Source organism: Chinchilla lanigera, unplaced genomic scaffold (assembly GCF_000276665.1).
Source record: "Chinchilla lanigera isolate Chin_1 unplaced genomic scaffold, ChiLan1.0 scaffold00033, whole genome shotgun sequence".
NCBI lineage: Eukaryota > Metazoa > Chordata > Mammalia > Rodentia > Chinchillidae > Chinchilla > Chinchilla lanigera.
Window position 1 is genome coordinate 15,912,353 of NW_004955434.1, and position 23,596 is coordinate 15,935,948.

The 23,596-nt window shown below is 38.0% G+C and overlaps 1 protein-coding gene across 1 annotated transcript; it reads left to right on the plus strand.

The window, feature by feature from the left end:
* The first annotated feature begins 855 nt into the window (after window positions 1–855).
* Tyrp1 (tyrosinase-related protein 1) lies at window positions 856–19,841 on the plus strand. The gene is made up of 8 exons (XM_005388689.2): window positions 856–912; window positions 1,532–2,000; window positions 3,375–3,697; window positions 6,689–6,893; window positions 11,244–11,411; window positions 13,347–13,526; window positions 18,266–18,412; window positions 19,183–19,841. Exons 2-8 carry the CDS (start codon window positions 1,616–1,618, stop codon window positions 19,350–19,352), a joined length of 1,578 nt encoding a protein of 525 aa, XP_005388746.2. The 5' UTR covers window positions 856–912; window positions 1,532–1,615; the 3' UTR covers window positions 19,353–19,841.
* The last annotated feature ends 3,755 nt before the right edge of the window (window positions 19,842–23,596 follow it).

The following is a 23,596-nucleotide window of genomic DNA, read 5'->3' on the forward strand; positions in this document are numbered from 1 at the left end:
TAGCCATGCACTCATTGTCTTATATAGTTTTCTGATCAATTTTGTGGCTTAGTAAAATTGGCTGTAGATAGCCAACATTAACCATGAATCCTGATCACCTTTGTACAAAAATTTACCTTTGAAGATTGACTTCATAAGCACAAATTTCAACTTCAGCAGAAAGTTCCTGTTCACTTATACATCCATAATCCTTAGCACTGTTGGCACACAGAAAAGGTAGGGAATAAGCAATCATTTAGTGGGCATGTCCCAAACAGCAAAACTATTGGTGATTCTGTGATGCTTTGCCTCACTAACGGACACCAGCGTCCACTGAGGTACTGGAGACGAGGTACCCAACTCGGAAGTCTGCAGGCACCTGGTACCAGTGTCGTGTGGGTTGGTGTAATCGGTTCTAATTCGGTTTCTACTACAACTATTCTTCCTAGAAATTGTTCAAATGACAGCATCTTTTTTTAAAAGAGAACACAACCAAAAGCTATTGTAAGGTACAAATACTAGCCTGTTCTTTGTTTCACTAGGAAAATGTAATCTAGTTTCATTCTAATACTGTCACAGAAAAAAAGAGCTCTACAGTACCATGAAAACAAAGGTGCTGTAGTTTCTCTAACTTGTTTTCCAAAGTAGCACTGCTGACCTTTTCTCAAAACTTTAAGCATCACAAGGAAACCAGTGGGAAGGGGATCATGTGCTGCCCAAGCAGTTAAAGGGCAGAAAAATTCACTGATGTGAAAAAGGATTAGCAAAGGCTGTAGAACAGGACCAGCCCCGCCCCTTTGGGTGAGCAGGTTTGATACTAGCTGCGAGGCGGAATCCCACATATAATTAGCAGCTCTGACGTCATGCAAGGAGCACATAAAAAACCGTCCACTGGGAGGGCATTGCGGCAGACAAACCTCTGAGGAATCTAAGGTACTGGAGAGGAGCTCCTCCGGAGTGAGTGAACGCGCACCGTAACTCCGCTAGCAGGGAGATATGAAACTAAGAAAATCAACTTGCTGGAAATCTCCCAATTTTTCTTTCAGACCCGTGGTTAATACTATTAATTGTGTTGATGAATGCTTCTGGTGAATAAGTATTAGTATCTAAGTAAATGAATGAATGACTGCTTTTGGTGAATAAGTATTAGTATATAAGTAAATGAATGACTGCTTTTGCTGAATAAGTATTAGTATATAGGTAAAAATTTTAAATGAAGAAAACTAAATTACTATGAAATGGATTTCATTATGGAGGCAGTATGTGTCTCAATTTTGTTGTTGTTGTTGTTTTGTTTTTTTTTCCCGGTACCGGGAATCGAACTCACAACCTCGCACTCGCCAGGCAGGCGCTGTGCCGCTTAGCTGAATCCCCAGCCCCTACTCAAAATTTTTAAAGCAAACTATTTTCATTATGTGTTTGAAATGTCTGTGTCCATACAAGGATTTCATTTTGAAAGGAGGTTGAGAGAGCGCTTATCCTTCTTAAGAATACTAAAAAAAAAAAAAAAAAAAAAAAACTTGCACAATTCTATTTTCCTTTCTTTTTCCAGGTGAATTTTTATCTACATGCCTCTCTTTCCTCTCTGCAAAGGATTCGAGCCAGACCTTTGTCCTGCAGTCTTACTTCCACCAGAATGAAATCGTGTAGATTCCCCTCTCTGGAATCTATCCTCCTCTCCCTGCTGCTTTTCCAGCAGGTATGGGCTCAATTTCCACGCGAGTGTGCCACTGTGGAGGCTTTGCGAAGTGGCACGTGCTGCCCGGATCTGTCCCCCTCGGCTGGGCCGGGGACAGACCGCTGCGGCTCCTCCTCAGGGCGGGGCAGGTGTGACGCGGTGACTGCAGACTCGAGACCCCACAGCCGACAGTACCCGCATGACGGCAGAGACGATCGAGAGAGGTGGCCCTTGCGATTCTTCAACAGGACGTGTCACTGCAACGGCAATTTCTCGGGACACAACTGCGGGGCGTGCCGTCCTGGGTGGGCAGGAAGTGCCTGCAACCAGCGGGTTCTCACAGGTAAGGGATGCTCTGCATTGGTGCGCACACCTGGGTGAGAACTGAAGTTCTTCACAGCGCCTCACACCATGTGAACTAGAAGACCACCTGCAAACTCTATCAACCCTCTCTTTCCCCAGTTGAGCAAACTGAGCCTTGGCTGGGTTAAGAAACATGTTACAAGTAGGGCGTTGAGGTTGAAACTCAGATCTTTAAAATAATAGTATTTCCTTCCAAAAGGTCAGCTAAGAGGTCACTGTGCGGTAGGAACTGTGCCGGACTTAAGGTATTTATGTTAACTGCCGTAGATGAGGTACAGAAAGGTCAAACGCACACGTCTGATACTTTGTAAACCTGGCATTCACACTGAGATCTATGGAGCTGTAATATTCAAGCTTCCTCAACTGTCCCTGTAGGTCAGCAGTTTCCCGCCATGCTGATCAACTCAGGCATTTGAGATGACAGGCTAAGCCTGCAGCCTAAATAGCATTACACACGAATCAAAGCATTACAAAGTAACAGCCTGTGGTACTCCACTGTTTTTCATGTCCAGAGCCTGGACCAATGACGCAAAAGAGTACTTATGAGTCTAACTGCTTTTATGTGTCTGCTCTGATTTTTACCACTCTGTGAAGCAAGTATCATTTTTACCCATATTTTACAGATGAAAACTGAGGTTAGAAAAATGTTCCCAAAGTCATAAAGAAAAAAAAAAACCCGGTCTTACTCACTGTACTATACCCCCTACCTGATTTTTGCAATATTCATGATGTTAGAAAAAGCAGAAATTCCAAGAAAAAAATGTCAGTAGTGAGCAGAACTGAATATGACAGGATCACAGATTCATAAATCCATGAGGAAGACATGCAAATCCACAAGTAAGGTGAAAGAAAGATGACAGAAAACAAGAGGCTAGATGCATGCAGGGAGGGGAAGCAAGGGAGAAAGGCTGAAGGAAGATTGTAGTTAGGGATATTTTTCAAGTTGAAAAAAAAAAAAAAACCCAAAAGTCCAAAATCCAAAATGCTCAAAACTCTAGAATTTCAGCATGATGCCACAAGTGGAAAATTCTATACTGTCTACTTTTGTTGTGTGTATGACAGCCTAGATGAAAAAGGCATTCAATAAACAAATGAGCTTTATGTTTGTATGTACCCGCCTCAACATGTCTCATTATGGACTAACAAATATTTTAAAACACAAAAATCTGCAAAATCTGAAGCATGTCTGGTCCCAATCATGAAAGAGAAAAGGCGTGCGACCTGTAAAATACTTGGAAAGAGATTTGAATATAGATATGTCTAAACTTTAATGGATGAGCGGGGCACAAAGGGCTCATTCTCCACTCATCCCCGTAAGGCAGAAGCTTTCATATCTGATTTTTCTTCCCTAAAGTCAGAAGAAATCTTCTGGACTTGAGTAGAGAGGAAAAGAACCACTTTGTCCAGGCCCTGGACATGGCAAAGCACACCACACACCCACAGTACGTCATTGCCATCAGGAGATCGGAAGAAATACTGGGACCCGATGGCAGCACTCCACAGTTTGAGAACATTTCCATTTATAACTACTTCGTTTGGACACACTATTACTCCGTCAAAAAGACTTTCCTTGGGCCAGGGCAGGAAAGCTTTGGCGAAGTGGATTTCTCTCATGAGGGACCAGCTTTTCTCACCTGGCACAGGTATCACCTCCTGCAGCTGGAGAAAGATATGCAGGTATGAATGAAAATGTTGAATTTCAAGTCCCTTGCAGAAGGCGTGCCACCCCATTTGTAAGTCATTTTAATTCACTGTTGTTCCAAGTGATTAGAACAAGGGATGACAAAGTGATTTTGTTTTACTAATCTGCCTTTGATATTCATTTTCACTTCATACTGATTCCTTGCTTATTAACTAAACTTGATCTTTTTGTGAAGTGAAAAGGAAATATCAATGATGAGAAAGATATTTGAGACATTTTTAGGCATGAGTTAGGCACTAAGAAATCTCTACCTGTCCTAAGGGGCTGGGGATGTAGCTCAGCAGCACAGCGCCTGCCTGGCAAGCCCAAAGTCATGAGTTTGATTTCCGGAACCAGAAAAAAAAAAAAAAGAAATCTCTACAGGTCCTTCATTTTAAAAACTGACTCCCAGGAAGCTTGAAACAAGGGAAACTCATTTTGCATGGGCCGGTCCTCGGTAAAAGCAGGTAGACGCTCTCTCCCGGCTGGATGAAGTGAGTGTACCTATGCTCTCCTTCTGCCCAGTCCCAAATACAGGCTGTGCCTCTGTCCCAGCTGAATGGGCCAATAGTAGTCCAGTTTACTGAAGATCACTTGGACAGCAGCCAACAGCAGCAGGAAAGAAGAAAGGGAGTAAAGGGGCCGATAACTCAGGCTTTCAGAATGTAAAGGCCAGACACCTCCAGCTCTAGGAGCCTCTGACAGAATCCCCTGGGGATTCTCTGCCACCCAGGGTGTGGTGACTGCTTAGGCTTCTGTGATTTCATCCTGTACCTCTCTTAGGATGAGGGAAGCAGGAATAACTAACCACTGGGTGCTTAGGGTCAAATGGGGGAAAGGGAGCGGCCCATTCAGCTCCTTTGTTTCTAACTGTTCTACCTCCTCATACCAGGTGATGATTCTGTCCAACACAGGTTAGAGTTTAAGACACAAAAAAAATGTGCCTTTCCATTTTGATTGTTATCTTTTCATTAAACCACATTTTTCCAGATCTTATCTGAAGACCTTACATCACCGTATGAAATTATGGATGTTAACTTTCTTGACTATTGTAGGAAGTCTATTATCGATAGGCATAAGCATCATGTGCACAGCTTAAAAAAAATAAAATATAGCGCATCCATCAGATGTTACTTTCAATTAAAAGACATTGGCTTTTCAAGGGCCTAAAGCAAACCTCAATCTGAGTGCAACCATTTCATGCTTTTTTTTTAAGCAGATACACTCAAAACACACTAGGTATTTGGTAGAAGAGACACTTTTTTTGATAGATCTGTTTTTGATAAAGTGTAATTTTAAAATACAAATTTTGAGAGTCAAATCTCAACTAGGAAATTCATGAATTAAACTTGTTTCTAGTGCTTAACAGCAATGATAATAATCCCCCCTCCCCAGTTAAAATGTTAAAAATTAATCTAAATCTTCTGAAGACAGAAAGGGTGCTTAGACTAATTTGCTGATTTTCAGGATGTTTGCACCAGCGTCATTTCAAAAAGAGAAATTGGTTAGAAGAGAGAGAATTAATATTCTAAAATGCAGAATAAAATATTTGTTTGCAAGGGGTCTATCCTTATTCAGTTTGAGTGTGATTAAATGAATTCTTCTAGCACTGCATACATCATATTTTATAACTCTGATTGCAGGTAAGGCCTTTAGTAGATTTTATGCAGATGAATCCATCATTTACCATTCACTCTCAATCTGCATATCTTGAAGTCCTTTCCCATGGGTGCACCTCGTGAGAGGACAGGTGGAAAGTCTTTAAAGGCTTCCACGTTTCAGTGTAAACTTGAACCTCTTTACACCACAAGGCAGCCAACAAATTACAATCTAAACAGAATGCACAGTTGAAATTCTATCTGAATTTGCTCTGATTCCCAAATATCCGTTCCTGAACCACAATCTGGTTCTTAATGATCCTCGGAAGCTGCCACTAATTTTTGTGAACCACCACGCTGGCCTCTAAATGAGGACGACTGACCCTTGAAGATCAATAACCGGGGATGCCTTGGAAATCTGCTGACCCCATAACACAACCACGGGTAAGGAAATGTGTCCTGGGAAGGAAGCGAAAGTGAAAAGGCAGAAGGTACTGTGTGCTTAAGAAACAAAACAATGGCAACCCTTTCATTTAAATCACACCCCTGATCCCAGTACTTGAGAAGCTGAGGTAGAAGGCTGTGTGGGATTTGAGGCCAGTGTGGGCTACACAGTGAGCCCGAGGCCAGCCTGAACTACATAGCGAGAAACCTCACCGCTGAATGTAACTCTTTAATGGGCATAAGAAATGATAACTAACAAAGTAATGTATGTTCTGAGGAGCCCAATAGTATAAGCCTGTAACCTTTACTGCAACATTTTTTAAAAATGTGTAATCCGTTCTGAATGGAAATGACGTGTTTGGTCTAAAAAGCAAGAGGCACAAAAATTTGTTCTGTTTCTGTTTATCATTTCCTGTGTGACTTTGAGGCAGAGGCCTGAGTCTTGGTTTAGATTTTGGAGCAGGAGTCTCTAAACCAAACACCTTTGAGCAGATAAGTAAAAGAGACCCTGTCCCTGCCATCAAACGAATCTACGTGACTACAGCCATTTAAATTAAATGAAAAACAGAAACAGAAGTCACTGTTCCAGAAAACATATTTCAAAGTTGGACCTGACATCAGACTAAGAGTTAGTGATGTTTAAATAAAAGACAGGAAGTGGGAAATAGAAATGTCAAGGAATGGATGTTTTTAATGGATGATTTTTTGATATAGCCAGGAGAAATGTAATTACCTGCCAAAAAGAAAAAAAAAAAAGCAATAACTTTTTCCTTTCAAATTATTTTTTGAGGAAATAATGAATTGAGTTTCATTCTTCTCGGGTCTCAGTGACTTCTATTTAACTCTTCAGTGCCCCTGGGACACCGCTGGTTCCCTGCTTCCTTAGTGGCTGAGGAGACTCCATAGAAACAACCAGAGAGAACTGACAAAGTTTCTGTAATCTAGGACATGTTACAGGAGCCTTCTTTCTCCCTGCCTTACTGGAATTTTGCAACTGGGAAAAACGTCTGCGATATCTGCACTGATGACTTGATGGGCTCGAGAAGCAGCTTCGATTCGACTCTAGTCAGCCCCAACTCCGTCTTTTCTCAGTGGCGAGTGATCTGCGAGTCCCTGGAAGACTATGACTCTCTGGGAACTCTTTGTAACAGTAAGTTCCGAATGAAAACCAACTGCCCGAATTCATATTAGATTAAGAGGTTAAACAGGCTGCATGAAGCCCTTCACTCTAGAATATTTGAGAGTAAAACCTGTTCTTATTGTCCAAGAGAATCCCTACTCAGATATCCTTTGAGCACCTATTGTACGCAGGACAATCTACAAGGTGCTCCAGAGAAACAGAATGTGCCTGCATATTTTTACACTGCTTTTCTTGATTAGTTGGCTCATAGCATTGCCGACTTCTTTATTTTAGAGACGTCTAGATGTGTACATTAATCCACTTAGTATACTCAGCACTACTTAGTAGTCATGTGTCTGGGGTTGGAATTTCTCAGAGAATCTTTTTCAGAAAAATCTGAAAGACGGAAAAGATCTTGAAATGTTCTGGGCACAATAAGCTAGGGAAGGATGTAGGAAGGAAGAAAAGAGAGGCAAGAAAAGAAGGGAAAGAAAATTCTTTGTGTTTATTCAGTCAAAGAGTTCAAAACCTAAGGGTGATGTTGCAGGGATGGTTCAGAAAAGGAGAACATTGCACAGGCCACATCTGCCAGCTGCTGATTTGCTGCTTTTGCAAAGTAAATGTAAGAGAATGTAAGAGACGCTATGTTGTCCTAGGAGTTCGCCAATGATCTGAACACTTCCATTGTAGGTCAAGTTTATTTTGGGGGCTCTACCCCTGAGTTTCAGGGCTGGGGATATAGCTCAGCATCACAAGCACCTGCCTGGCAAGTGCAAGGTCCTGAGTTCTATTCACAATACCAAAAAAAAACCCAATCTATTCCTGAGTTTCTATTTCTGCCTTGGATCATGTTACTATCTGTCTCTGTGCATTAACGTGGACCTTAATTATTAGAAGTTCTTATTCCATCTAATTTTACTCTTCTTCAGGCATTTATGCATATTATGAACATTTGCTCTTCTTCATAAAAACTAGATGCATGGGAATTCAGGTCATTATTATATTCATTATATTTTGCAATATCCATGTATCAAATCTTAAATTATTTTATAAACTTAAGAGAATATTCTAAGTAGATCAGAAAGAAATAGGTTCATGTCAGGCAGAGACTGTGCCACTGAGCTACATCCCTGACCCTAAGAAGTAGGTACATGTAGACGTTTCACCACTACAGGAATATTTAGAAATGTATGTGCTATGTACAGAAATGAGAAATGAGACGGTTTATCAAGTTTTCCACTGTAGGCGATAACAACTTAGAATAAATTTTGAATTGTTTTGCATGAAGAAGAGTGGTCCCACCTGTACCAGAGAAATGAAATTGAGGATCATGGTCTCTTCAGATACTTAACTATCTCTTTCTGGCCAGGCTGATGTATTTTGGGCTTAAACTTTCATAGACATTTTCCAATCATACTGATGATCAAACACCAAAATAAACAGTTTAAGTGGGCATACATAATTATAACACAGAAAGGGTTTTTTTGTCCATTAATATTTGCATTTCATAATTTAGAAGGACAGTGTTGTGACAAGTTGAAAATCTTTCTAAAGATTGCTCAGCTGAAGGTGTAAATACCAACCACTTTATTTATTAGGCAAGACAGGGAAAAATGAAACTAATCCTTCGCTGAACATGTATTGCTTCTCATACTGAAATGTTTACTATGTTCTCTCACTTAAGCCTCAAAGCAACCCTATTTTCTCTACTTTTTCTTCTTGGAAGATCCTAGCCATGCCTGTGGTTTCACTGATCACCACTCACGGATGACCCATATGCACACATCCTTAGATTAACCCTTCCATAAATACTCCACGCAGGCTAGTGGCACTCCACTTTATAGCTTGAAAAGCGAATTCCTAATTCCTAAAATTCTTCCAGTCACTAAAATATGAGATTTGTTTAATCATGTGAAAAACACTGCTCTTTTTTCATAATACTTCTCAAATCTACTTTCTTATTCAGATGTTCCCAACTTTCCACAAGTGGAAATTCTCAGCAGGTTTCCATAGTGTAGTGATTATCACAAGGAGAAATTCCACAAAACTGTGATCCAGAAGATATTAACAGATGTAACAGCGGAGGATGTCCACATGCAAACAAATTTCAAAATAACTGACATAAAATTAAACTAGTTTAATGAATTTCTTTATTATCAGAATTTTCTGCTGTAAAATTCCACAAGGGAAAATTATGATCCAGCACTTTGAACACCAGTAATGCTTTATTTCTTATGATTTATCAATAACTCCCAAGACAGTAATCCTCAATACATCAGCCTGTTTTGTTTTGCTTTTGCATCAGGGTCTCTCTATGCAGTCCAAAATGACCTTGAACTCATTATGTAACCCAGGCTAGCCTTGAACTCATGGTGATCCTCCTGCCTCAGCTTCTCAAGTGCTGAGATTACAGGCATCTGACTCCACACCTGGCCTCAAAACATCACCTTTAACTGGTAGTTTTTGGTGAATGTTCACCCAAACGGTCCACATATACCATACTTTCTAGTTCCAATATATATGATTTGTTTATATATTATGTAAAGTTCATCATGCTAATCAACCAGGTGGTAATCATTATGTTAGAAAGCTTTATGAAGTAAAAGAAATATGAGTTGAAGTTACAATATTTTCTCTCCCTGTGGAGTAGATTATTCTCCTTTTTTCTTTAAGGCACATATATTTCTCTCTAGAGACCACTGAGATAGACTGATACAAAACACTAATCAATCTCCTCTCCTCCCACCAACCCAAGGCTTCGATTTTCCTCACTTCCTAATAAATTACATATGACTTTCTCATCGCAGTACTTGAGTTCTTCAGATGAGGCTCCAGTCTACATTCTTACCATTCCACTACAGCCCTGCAGTGTCACAGAGCTCTGGCAAACAAAACAGAACCAAACGGACTCTCTACAGCAAACATCATGTTTCTCCTACCACCACGTGCACCGAGCAACTCTAACGCCAGGCACTGTGCCAGGGTTATGAGGGATTTTTCTTACAAATAAAACTTACCTCTTATTTCCTCTGCCCAGAATATAAAATTGCTTGTAAAATTTCTCTCACTTTATCTGTGGAGATTCTCCACAGTCCTTCAGATTTCTTTGTTCTTTGTAAACTTCTTCTTTGTGAAAATTGTTCTCAACACATCAAAAATCCTATTTTCCCTACTTTTTCTTCTTGGAAGATCCTAGCCATGCCTGTGGTTTCGCTGATCACCACTCGCGGTGACCCATAGGCACACACTTAGATTAACCTTTCCATAAATACTCCACGCTGGCTAGCGGCACTTCGCATCATAGCTTGAAAAGCGCATTATTAATTCCTAAAATTCTCCCAGCCACTAAAATACGAGATTTGTTTAATCATGTGAAAAACACTGCTCTTTTTTCATAATACTTCTCAAATCTACTTTCTTATTCAGACGTTCCCAACTTTCCACAAGTGGAAATTCTCAGTGGGTTTCTGTAGTGTAGTGGTTATCACAAGGAGAAATTCCACAAAATGGTGATCCAGAAGATATTAACAGATGTAACAGTGGAGGATGTCCACATGCAAACAAATTCCCCTTGTTTCTGTCTCTTTCTCTGTCTCTGTCTCTGTCTCTCTCTCCATCTCTCCTTCCTTCTCTCCCTCCCACCTCCCTCCCTTAAGGCGCCCATTGTGTTGCCTATCCAGTTCTTTGTTTACCTGTTTGTGATGAAACTTCAAGAAGTTTATTTCTCACCTTGATGAATGGGCTGAAATTATGTATATATAACTTCTCATAGAAATTTAGGGATTTTTTTAAAATTTTGTAAAAGTTTGAAATAGATGGCATTTTAGTGCAGAATATATAGAAAATACAGATTCCAGACTGGAATTTAAGGGGGTTTTTGTCTTTTTTTTTTTTTGAGACAGGGTCTTGCTGTGCAGTTCAGGCTGGCCTTGAGCTCACTTTGTAGGCCAGGCTGGCCTCGAACTCACAGTGATACTCCTGCCTCAGCCTCCCGAGTGCTGGGATTACAGGCGTGCACCACCACACCCGGCTCTGGAATTTAGGTTTGTGAGATTATGTGGGCAAGATTTAATTTTCCATTGAGGTTCTATTTTGATATATTCACTTGAAAAATTGTATCCTGCTTTAACAATCGCCAAGATCCTCATCTATTACCAGGATACTTTTTCCTTCAGCTGTATTTACGTATTGCGTACGTACTCATAGTAGTAGGACATAGAAAATTAGACTTTTTCACTTTAATGTTCCTAAGCATGCATTTTTGAATTTGTTTATCCGGAGGACCTGCTTTTCCGTGTCCATGCTGTGTATAATGTTTTAGAAAGCAATGCTAAGCGCTCCAGAGATCCTCGTTTGTCAACGGTACCGCATTCTCCGCAGGCACTGAAGGCGGGCCCATCAGGAGAAACCCGGCTGGAAATGCAGGGAGACCCATGGTGCAGCGCCTTCCCGCACCGCAGGACGTCGCCCAGTGCTTGGAGGTCGGCCTGTTTGACACACCTCCTTTCTACTCCAACTCCACAGACAGCTTCCGGAACACAGTCGAAGGCAAGTGAATGAAATGGGTCCTGTGAAACGCTGCATTTATGGGAGTAAATGAAGGCGCCTAGGTCACGGCTTTAAAAAGTTAAATACCATGTTGATCCTGTGAGTTTATATGAATCAAGCTGCCTGCTATGATTTGGTTACGATTTTCTGCTCTCTATTATAAAGGAAAGCACTGGAAATTTCTCAAATTTCTGGCAGCTAGCTGGCCAGTAGGTACAACTATATCAAAGTGTAACAACACTGGCAAATCATATTCAAAATGGTTCTAAAATAATTTCTTTTTTAAAAAAACATTACAATAAAAGTGCCAAATAATTAGATGACATTCTTTAAAGCCTGGTTTCAGTAAATGTTCCATGAAGGTTGTGTGGTTCTGTAACTCTTCTTACAATGTTCTGAAAATTCAAATTAGTTAGCATCTAATGATTCACCTTTTTTTTTAAAATTTAATGACTTTTGATACTATATTAAGCCCAAGGAAAATGAACTCCAAACAAATGAAGGGATATTCCCATGATATTCAGGTCATTAGTAGCAGTACAGATTCAAATCCAAATTTTCTGTCTTTAAATATAATGTTTTATAACACTAAATCATGCTTGACACTTATGTAAACTTTTAAAAGGAATATAATTATGTATAACTATTATAATCATATTAGTGTTCAGTTCTACCTTAAATATAGCCTTGAACATGTTAGATGTGCTCTGACTACCCCCACAGGAATAGATCTCTCAGTCCTGCTTAGCTATACTTATTTGGAGATGATTCAATACATAATTACTATATTCTGACTAAACTATGTCTCTAAGGTAAGAGAGTAAGTACTACTTTCTAAAAACTCTGAAGATTTGGTCATATTAATGCACAATCCAAAAACAACTGATGCTAATTTCCAGGCAGATGTATAAAAAGAATAGTGCTTAGCCACAGGTCACGCACAATATAGGTGAGCTTTAAGTGTTTCTAGAATCAAAAAATAAGAGAATAAATGCATGAAAATGAATGAATTAATTGATTAATGGCTGTGATTGCACACTGTTGCCTTGAGCCAATTGTACACACTAATAACTTCATTCTATATCCAAGCCTCCCCATTTTTATTTACGATCTGTTCCGCATCCATTCTGATCTTCTCACTAATACAGTGGTACCTCGGGTCACAAACGCTTTTTCTTCATGAACAATTTGGCTCACAAACAGAAGCATTTGGCAAAATGTTATTTTGGTTTGCAAACTCTGCATCAGGTAACGAATATGAATGTGGCCATCTTTTCCAGAAGCTTGGAACAAATTAAGTTCATGAACCAAGGTACCGCTGTATAAAGAGGTATTTATCAAAAGTTCTATAAATGTTTTGACAGTAGGTTTTTCATATGGTTTTTCATATTGGTTTATTTCATAAACCAATACATAAATGATAAGAAAATGCTAAGAAATTTCTAACTTCCCCCAAAATAATTCTCCAAAAATAAACATGCTGACAGTCATCCAAGAGGAGCAGAACAAGGATGAAAAGTAACATGTGGCAATTTAAGTTGCAGGACGATCAGAATGGTGCACTCCCAGCTGTATCAGCAGTTTTAGTAAAAACGAGAGAGTTCCACTATCTTGGTTTCCATGTAGAACAATGTCTACCTTGTCAAAATAAAATGTTCTATACATTGTGAGTGGTATCCTTTGCAGGTCATTATTTTTAACCTACTGGCTACGTTTAGAATGTCACACAACTACCTTAAAAGTAACCTACTTCTGAGTATAGCAAGGAAATATCAACTATTGATATAGAGAAGCAATGCTATTATATTAATGCAAAATTTGACTCCACGAGCTTTGGAAAAATTGTTTCCCAGTATAATCACTGATGTTGACTTGGAAAATAATGAGATGTACACAATGTTTTCTACCCTGCTCAATCCTTACTTGTAAATCCAGGTTACAGTGATCCCACAGGAAGATACGACCCTGCTGTCCGAAGTCTGCACAATCTGGCCCATCTATTCCTGAATGGAACGGGAGGACAAACCCATTTGTCTCCAAATGACCCTATTTTCATCCTCCTGCATACTTTCACTGACGCAGTCTTTGATGAATGGCTGAGGCGACACAATGCTGGTAAGACACGGCTATGCCCTTTCCGCAAAGGGCTTTGTTCCAATGGCATAGTTAGCAGTTTATGCCGGCTCTTGACTCTCATTAAATACACTTCAAAATAAGGATATAATAGCTACACTCTCTAGCCATCTCCAAATATTCAAAACCACTTTGAAATTGCAGAAGTCTCTCAAAATAGTTATTTTAGGATGACATTGATTTTATCGTTTGCTAGAGCTAACCAGGTAATCGCTTCTCATTTTTGCTACCAAAAAATGATTGCCATGTTTCCTCAATTTTTCTTTCCCATTTCTCCCAACAAACACTCTCATAGCCTTTTAATATGAATGGGAAAATGCTACATAGCTCCTCTCTGATGCCCCAAGAGATCAAAATTTTATAGCCATACTCCACAGTTCTGTATTTTATTGCTTTATGGCCTCATATAATAGAAATTTTGTTCAATTTGAAAAGTTAACATTGATTTTTGTATTGCACCATAGGAAATATCTTTTAAGCTAATTTTAATATGTTCTTTAAAATATTATTAAAAGATCTCTCTTTCCACAGTTCTACTCAACTGAAAGACTTGTATTAAAAAGCTTCTACTGGTTAAAACATAACTTTCTATATTTTTAAAATGTTATAAATTTTTGCTTGTTTGTCTTTACTTCGTTATGGAGATAAACATGGGATTAGAGGTTAATTATCTGTTGATGCATCTATCCAGTGAAACCAGTTTCATGTGTGAGAGTGTGTGTGTGTGTGTGTGTGTGTGTGTGTGTGTTAAAGTGCTCTAATCCAACATGTTCAGGACATTTCATTGAGGTATACATCTAAAAAGTTTATTGCATCGGAAAATCATGTAGGATAAAAGAAACTTGCACATAAATATTTGCTTAGGGCCCAGAATATAGCTCAGTGGCACAGCAGCTGCCTGGCAAGCAGGAGGTACTAAATTTGACTTCCAGTATCCCGACCCCAGAATTTGCTTAATTTTGGAATTCACTGATTGGAGTTCCACTTTCTATTTTATGTGTATTTATATACATAAGTACAACGGCAGTGCATTATCTATAATTCTCAGGGTCAGGGTTCTTTTTTTTCAAGTGAACCAAGAAATTAAGAATTCTGTGATGCAGAGGCTGGGGATTTAGCTCAGTGGCAAAGCGCCTGCCTGGCAAGCGCAAGGTCGTGAGTTCGGTTCCTGGTACCGGAGAAAAACAAACAAACAAACAAACAAACAAAGAATTCTGTGATGCAGTCTGGATGTAGAAGACTAGATTTTCATGCCTCCTAATCTACAGCTATATTTCATCTGTTAATTTTCAGCAAGTCTTCCCAAAGTGTTCAGCATCTCTTTTGTAAGCATAGTTATCACTTTACCTAGGTTTTACTAGATTGCTTTTATTATAGTACCAACTGGGATTGATAGGTTTAGGAATTACTAAAACCAGGTAATTTTTGTTACAGTATACACTAATGGGTACTCAACAGCAATGTACGAGTTATATTATCCAGTCATTTGCAATATCTTGGAAGTGGGAAAGGGAGAATCTTAATATGGCAGTCATTTAAGTGAGTTTTTCAAGTATCAAAAAGGTATTCTACTGACTTTCATATATTGATTAAAAATAATTATTTCATTTTCATAGTAATTTGTTAAAGGTGCTCCAGGTTTTAATTTAAACATTCTTATTTACCTCCTATCCCCTTCCTTCAAGCTATGTGAAGCTTAAAGTTTCTCAGTTCTGTTTAAGCAGTGAGGAGAGAAATATCATAAATGCAAAGTAGAAAATCAGCCACACAATATTTCAGATAAAAGGTGACCGTAAAATTATAGATAAGTCAATGCAAATACTTATAAATTACATGAAGCAAGGCCAACAATTACCTTCCTAAATAGTCCATATACCTGCAACTATCCCTTGGAAATCAGTGTAATAAAACCACTATTTTAGGGAGAAAAAAATTAAAATATGAAAAGAATCTTTTTGACATTAAGTCTAAAAGTAATGAATATGATTATGTTTTGAAATGCATTAAAATATTTTTACAGATATTAAAGGTGTTTCAAAACTCATAAAATTATTAAAATCTATTACACACATTGAAATCTATGCAAAACATATGAAGCAAGAGGAAAGGGTGGGATGGGGGTAGTGGGGAATGATTAAAGTTTGTTATAAGAATCCATAAATCTCTCCCAAAACCTCATTAATCAGTATAACCTATATGCACTAGTGAAAAAATTACACAATTATGGAATTAATTATTAAGACCACAAAGGAGCAAGAATTGCATTTTATAGTTAAAGGAAATTACATTTATCTGTACAATAAGGTGCATTATGTCCTCATACTAGACATGGTATAGTAAAGTACAAAGCATCAGAACTCCACCTACAGCAATTCTAAATTCTATTCATTAACACTGTGGATCTGTGTAGTATGTTATTTAACTCCCCCTTTTTTGAGATTTTTTTTTTTTGGTCCTTTGAGACAGGGTTTCACTACGCAGTTCAGGCTGGTTTTGAACTTATTTTTAACCCAGGCTGGCTTCAAACTCACAATTCTCCTGCCTCAGCCTCTTAAATGCTACGATTACAGGTGCACCACCACATCCAGCCCAACTCCCCCCTTTTTAACTGAGAATTGAGTTAAATTTTAAAACATAATAGCCTAGAAGTTCCAGGAATTTTCAGAAGATTTATACATTTATTAGAACAATTACTGCTATATCTGTTGAGCCATGAGAGAAATGAAGTCATCACACATACTCATAAACTCTTTCACAAATACTTTTTGAACATCTGGGCTGTATTTTAATTACCAGAAGTAGCATACAAACCTCCAGTAAAACCTACTTTCCTCCTAGAAATTTCCTGCCTGTTGGTAGAAATCAAAATAAACAAAGGTAAATAACTCTACACTATGCTAGATGGTAAAAAGCCTATAGACAAAATCAGAAGGCAAACAGAGCAGATACTCAAGGTCGTAAGATTTCATTTTAAGAGAGACGGAGGTTTTGAAGAGTCTTGCACAGGGAAATTACATGAAAATCCAATTGCTATTATTCTTTTCACAATTATTCTTCTACTTAGTTTAGCGACTGTAACTTTATCAAACAACTGAAGCAGAATTGGAGTGAAGGTGGTCAAGGCAGAAAGATGAATGAAAATGCAATGTTAAAATCTACCTAAATTACTAACTTTAACAAGTAATTTTAGCAAATAACAACTAATAACCAACCAGAAAGGGAGTTATCTGAGGGCAGGAATTTTGTGGTTCTGTTCAGGGTTATGGCCTATGTCTACACCAGTACTTGGCAATGGTAGAAATCAATAAATTGTAATAAATAAATATTGAATTTGCTTTAATTATAGTAGATTTAAAATTACAAATATATAAACACTACCTTCCCCTTATTTGGTCAGTTTTTCTTCAAACCGATGTGAAAACATCCTTCTGGAGATCATGGGATCACAATGACAGTTCAGGCAATAGGCCTCTAGCAAATAGAAAAGCTAATACTTGGCTGGCATTCTCATTAATATCCTGCACAAGCCAACTTCCTGTTTTGGTTTTGTGACATTCCAATTGGCTCTTAATTGTGTATTTAATTAAGGAGAAATAACTGAGAAGAATAACTCTTTGTCACGAAGAACCTACCATTACTTTTACCCCTAATGAAAGAAACACACCAACAATGTAGATGCCTCTTAGTTAAATGGCTTAATATCTATGTACAAGAGGAGAGAGGACAAGAAATTAATTGGATTGCAAGAACTTTATTCCAATTCTGAAAATATTTTTTGCTAACAGTAAAAAGGATAGCTTGGCTACGTGTATGACTGATGTCTGTGGTTTATTGAAAGGAACAGTCAATGCTTAAAATTTTCTTTTTTCTTGACCAATTTTGCACCCTTGTATCTGGTAATCAGAACGACTGATCTGAAAACAACAATATGCAATATAAGAACCATTGTTGAACTCCTACCATCTTGTATGGTGAAGCTCTGCATCATTTCCAATTTTTTTTTTTATTACTTGTTGCTGTCTTTGATTGTTTGAGCAATCTTACATTCTTACGTCTGGTGGACTGAGCAACTTGGTTGAAGATAACAGTATGTAATGTAGCAACCATTGTTAATTCCTATCATTTTATTTTGAGGTCATGTATTATTTTTGCTGTTTTTGTGGTGTTTGATTTTGTCTTCATTGTTGCTTTGTTAGATTATTTTCTCTTTAAAATTAAAAAATGTGAGAGTAAAATTCATAGTAATTTCTCTCAAAGGAAACAGAAAACGGTAAAAACTGTTACACAGAAATACTGAGAGCCGAGGACAGCCTCCAAAAGCTACAGCATCCCTCAAATTTAAATTCCAGGTTATGCTGCACTATATGGAAGATCTCTCTTTTCTTTGGCTTTGCAAAATAAATTTAATAAATTATACTCAAATCAATTTTTAATAATTTAAAATAAAACAATAGACAATCACCATAGCTGATAAAATGCTAAACTTCCTCTGTTTTTAAGTATTTTTTATTAAGTGTATGTTGATGCTGCAGTCAAAATATTTTCACTACTTTGTGTAATTCCTTTTTCTGCTACTGTGAGGCTGTCTTTAACTCTTTGTTCAGTGTAAAATGCAAAGAACATTTTTTCAGTTTCTCCTCAAATATGGGATACCTTCAGAACATAATAATGATATTAGTATTAACTGTGTCTTCTAACAAGTTATCTCTGGACTATTTTAGATATATCCACGTTCCCACTGGAAAACGCCCCTATTGGCCATAATAGACAGTTTAACATGGTACCGTTCTGGCCGCCAGTCACCAACAGAGAAATGTTTGTTATCGCTGCAGACAACCTCGGGTACACTTATGAAGTGCAATGGCCAGGTGAGTGCTGAAAATGTGGTTCATTGCAATGTGTTCCAAAAACAGATTTGCTGTGTCTAAAGCCAAGTCATCACTGTATTCTGAGGTTTACATTTTCTGTTCGGATTTCGAAGAGTTTCACTTAGACTTTTATTTGGAGTTGAGAGAGGGGATTTAACATTTATTGAGAGCTCTGACCAGACACGGAGCTGATTATACACCAATGTATCTCGACAGTCCTCATAACTCCTTTGAAGTATTATGTCTCATCTTGCAAATAAAAAAAAACAAGCCTTAGAGAGGTTAGTTGTCCAAGAGTACATTTCCTATAAGGAAAGAAAATGAATTGTTTGCCTCTGTCTATATAAATGAAGAAGGATTTGTATATTCTAAACTACTTTTGCTGAGATTTCAAAATTCAGAAGTTTCTTGTTCAATTTTAAATCTCTTTCTCAACGAGGGCAGTAGAGGTTAGTGGAAGAGCACAGGATTTGGTTTGGAACAATCTGGCATCCGAAATCAACCATATCTCTCAAATCAAATGACGCTGGCCTAGGAACTCAAAATGAGCCATGCTTTTTTCACCTTTAGAATGGAAGTAGGAATAACTGTCCCCATGTGGAAAACAATTAGAAAGCACCTTCAAGATGACAGGCACTATATTATAAAAAGTGGCCAAAAAAATTCAGTGGAGAAAAGTACCTAAATTTAAAATGAGTACCTAAATTTAATTTTTTGTGATAACTATTTTAATATTTGTTTTATTTTCTGTCATTTTCTCTTTCAACTAGGCCGCAATTTTAGTGTCTCTGAGATTATTACTATAGCAGTCATTGCTGCTTTATTACTGGTCGGAATCATTTTTGTGGGTGTCTCTTGTCTGATTCGTGCCAAGAGCAACAAGGACGAAGCCAGTCAACCTCTCCTCATTGACCAGTATCAACACTATGCTGAAGAATAAAGAACAATCCAGAATCCTAATCAGCCTATGACCTGATGACAAGCTACTCCCCCTCTTACACATGAGTGTCAGGACACAACCTGATTGAAAATGAGTGGATTGAGAGACTGAGTAGATTTTCCTTCACTTTGTTACTCTTTTACACAAGCATATGTTATAAGTAAAGCATTATTTTTCAAAGCTGAAAAGAGTAATTCAGAATCTTGGCAATGATTTCTAATTGTTATCTCTATTTAAAATGTTCAGTTGCACCGACTCCATGACATTTGAAAGCTAGTGAGATGATCTTTGGCGCATTTTAAAGCTTGACTATACAATATAAATTGCCTGCTATGCTTTGTGTATGTGTAAAGGAAAATAAAGTCCGATAGTAGTCTTTTTTAAACGCACAACTAAGCACTTCCACACTGTTAAAATGTAAAAGCCTTTTCATTACTGATCTAGATCAACAGACATGTGAGCAGCAGCATTTATTAGTTAAAATAAATTACACGGAGTTTTAATGAAATTTTTCTAATTGGTCTTTTCATTTGGGTTTCAACGTATATTATTTAGCCTCAGGTTCAAGACCACAACAAAGCCACACTCTGCCACCCTTTGAGGAGGTCAGGGCTTCACTGTGGTAAGAAGCGGCTGTTACTGTCTGTCTGCCACTGTGCTTCCCTCGGTCTCAGTTCGCTGAAGAAGGAGCTTGATGTTTTCAATCTCCTACTTCCTATGTCTCTCTGCCTAATTCCGCTCCCACATCTTAGGGGTCCTCAAAGAAAGCACAAAAGTAGTGAGCGAGCTTCCTGATGTGCTAGAGATAGTATTCTATTCACTGGGTGTCATTTGAATAGTGTTCTCTTATCATTTACCCGACACCTAAGCATTTGCAAAATAAAATATGAAAATATCGTTTTGTTTGTCCCTGTCCTGATCCAGTTCTTCAGGAATGCTGTTTTTTCCTATGCTCTAGCATGATGTTTTTTCTGGTTTTCATCTTGTATATAATGCAATAGTTCCCAGATGACGTATATATTCTGTACGTGAATGAACAAACATTATAATTAAAATTGTGATGGCAAGAAGAAATAACTATAGTATTCATGCCCTACAGAAAATGACTAATTTGATGTTCCCAACTCAATAACCAGAAAGCAGATTAAAGTTCTATGTTCTTAATTGATTACTGTTTTTCACAAGGCTGTGTACACAGGATAAGCTGAAAAAAATATTAAAGAATATGATGTAAAAGTAAGATTATTTTAAATTTTTATACAGAATTACTCCATTGGTTCCCTTAAAATACATTTCAATGTATTAAAGTAAATATTCATAGCTTCTTGGAGAAATTATTGTGTAGCAATAATTGTTTATATGTAAAACATCAATGAAACTAAATATCCTCACCTTAAATTTTTTGAACATTTACTAATTACTCATTTCAGACACATTTATTAACCATATACTAAATTTCATTGATAATTCAAGGCACTGTGCATTTTTGGAGGAGAAAGTCAGGGCTGTAAAACTGAGAAGGTCATATTTGACTTTGGCTTCAAGGAATGCCAATGGATTTACCAAATATAAAGTGGAGAAGGGCATTCTATTCAGAAGTGAGAGCATGAGCACAGGCACAGAAGTTTTAAAGAGCATGGAACATTCAAAAATATAAAGTAGGTCAGTGTGGTTAGAACATAGATATCATGGAGGAGAGCAGAAAGGTTAAATTAGGAATAAACCAGAATGTCCTATACGCAATCCTAAAAAATTTTGAATTCACTGTATGGAAAAAAGGGAACAAGTAAAGTCATAAGTAAAAAATATGTTTAAGAGATAACAGTGGTAGAGGTATTTATACATAAAACTGATAAGGAAAGGCTAGTGTCTTCGTTACCTTTCTCCATTGCTGCGACAAAATACCCAAAGGCCAAAATTAGGAAGGAAAGGTTTATTTCGCTCCAAGTTTGTGGAGGTTCAGTCCATAGTCAGCTGGCTCCAAGGCACAGTGGCATGGCACAGGGGCAACAGTTAATAACAGCAGAAGACAGCAAAAGCCACGAGAGCAAAAAGAGGAGGAGGAGAGCGAGCCTCTTTTCCTCTCTTACACTGCATGCAGGCCACCCGCTCTGGGGCAAGCGCAGCACTCACACCATCTCCACGCCCTCCTCTTGCACTGAATGAGGATGTTTACAAAGTGAGGACCCTGGCTCCCTGCTGAGTCACTTACATTTCTAAACTTCTCAAGTTGACACATGTATCAGCCATTTGCACCTAGAGTAGAGGAAAAGTAATTATATCACTTTTGTCTTTTTGAGACAGGGTCTTTCTATGCAGTTCAAGGTGACCTTGAGCTCACTTTGTAGCTCAGGTTGGCCTCGAACTCACAATGATCCTCCTGCCTCAGGCTCCTAAGTGCTGGAATTACAGGCGTGCACCACCACGCCTGGCTCTATATCTTTAAAGATGAAGGTTACCTTCCAATTCTTTAATGCTCTATTTAAAATTTGGCTCTATTGCATACATTTCATAAATTAATATGAAAAGAAGGCCTGCCCCCTATGAAAATTAATTTAAATAATTCTAATTAGGAGAAAGCTACCCACATTATCTTATAACTACAGCTGTGTCATTTTATTTCTCTCACTTTCGTGAACTTTTATTTATTGTCCAGATCTATAAGATCTTATTTTAAAAAAAAAAAAAAGATCTTATTATGCCTGTGTCATATTACTCATGGCAAAAAATGCACATTAAGTATCTTGCTGGTCTCTTCTCTGCCCTCTGGTTCTTGGACAATGAGATTTTTATGCACTCACTAGAAGACAAATTAAACACCGCTTTTTAAATCCATTCTTGCTGGATGCTTAAGTGCTCGTTTTAATGCCGCAGCCATTCTAACTTTTAGACCATACATGGAGTGAGTATAAACGCCTTACTGGACGTTCCCATGCAATCAAGAATAAAAAGCTATTGTATCTGTGGGCCTCATTTGTGTCCTCTCTTTGTTCACAAAAACAAAATTTAGAGGTAATGCCAAATTACAGTCCCTTGCATTTTTAAAAAATTGGATACAAGGGGAAAAGAGACTTGGGGCTAGTCATTTAACTCTTCCAAGGTCTGGTGGTGAGACGTTTATTCTGGGCTCAGTTCATGAATATCAAATAATGTTATACATTTTTGCCCTTTTCTACATCCTGATCAGGATCCAATGGGGCAGAGAGATAATAAGAAATGGAAAGAAAAGATTTAAAATCTTGGTATGCCAAGAACAGAGCCTGATAAGAAAGAAATAAAGTATAATAAGGAAAAATGCAAAATATGCTAGTTCAAAAGAATGACTGCAAAATTAAAAACATGACTGCAAAGGAAAACAAAAACTAGCAAGATACTTTATAAAATAACTAGATTTTAGTGACTTTCAAGTTTAATCAAAGCCAACTGCAACACTATAAAGGGGTAAAATGGTATACAACTGACAGAGGAGGAAAGTGCTTTTCTATGGAGCTTCATTAATACATAAACAGAAATCTGTCACATCCAAAGTATTTATGGACTTGAAGCCATAGGGTAAGGGTCACGTTGAAAAACTGGAATTTCTACCTTCATATTTTAAGTGACATAATTACTAGCCTAAGAGAGAAATTTGGAAGGCATCTTTCATTCTGCCATTTCTCTCAATTCTCTCATCCAGTTAATAATGCTGCAATACAGTCAATATTTACAATTATACCCTAAACACTGTACTTACCATCTAAAGAAGCTTTGGCCCCACAAGACATGTGACCAGGTTGGGAACACTTGGCTGTCACAACAGGTATGCATGGTATTATTGTCATCCCTTGGGCAGCGGGCAGAGATGTAACTAAATATCCTATAATGCACAGGACAACCGCTATATTAAAAACTGTCCAAGCCAAAATGTAAATGGTGCTGAAGCTAAGAAAACCTGTCGTAAGGCTGCAAGGATAAACAACTTCCATAATGCTACTGGCCTCCAGAGGTTAGTACCTGATTGGAGAGACCAACACACACCAGTGTTTATTAAGAAGCCAAGGCCGGGCATGGTAGTGCATATCTGTAATCCCAGCAATCAGAAGGCTGAGGCAGGAAGATCATTGTGAGTTTGAGACTAGCCTGGGCTACAAAGTGAGCTCAAGACCAGCCTGAACTGCATAGTGAGATCATCTCAAAACAGAAAAAGAAAAAAAAAGGAGCCAAATTTTCTTACCCCATATAAATTTAGAGAATAAGGAATAAAA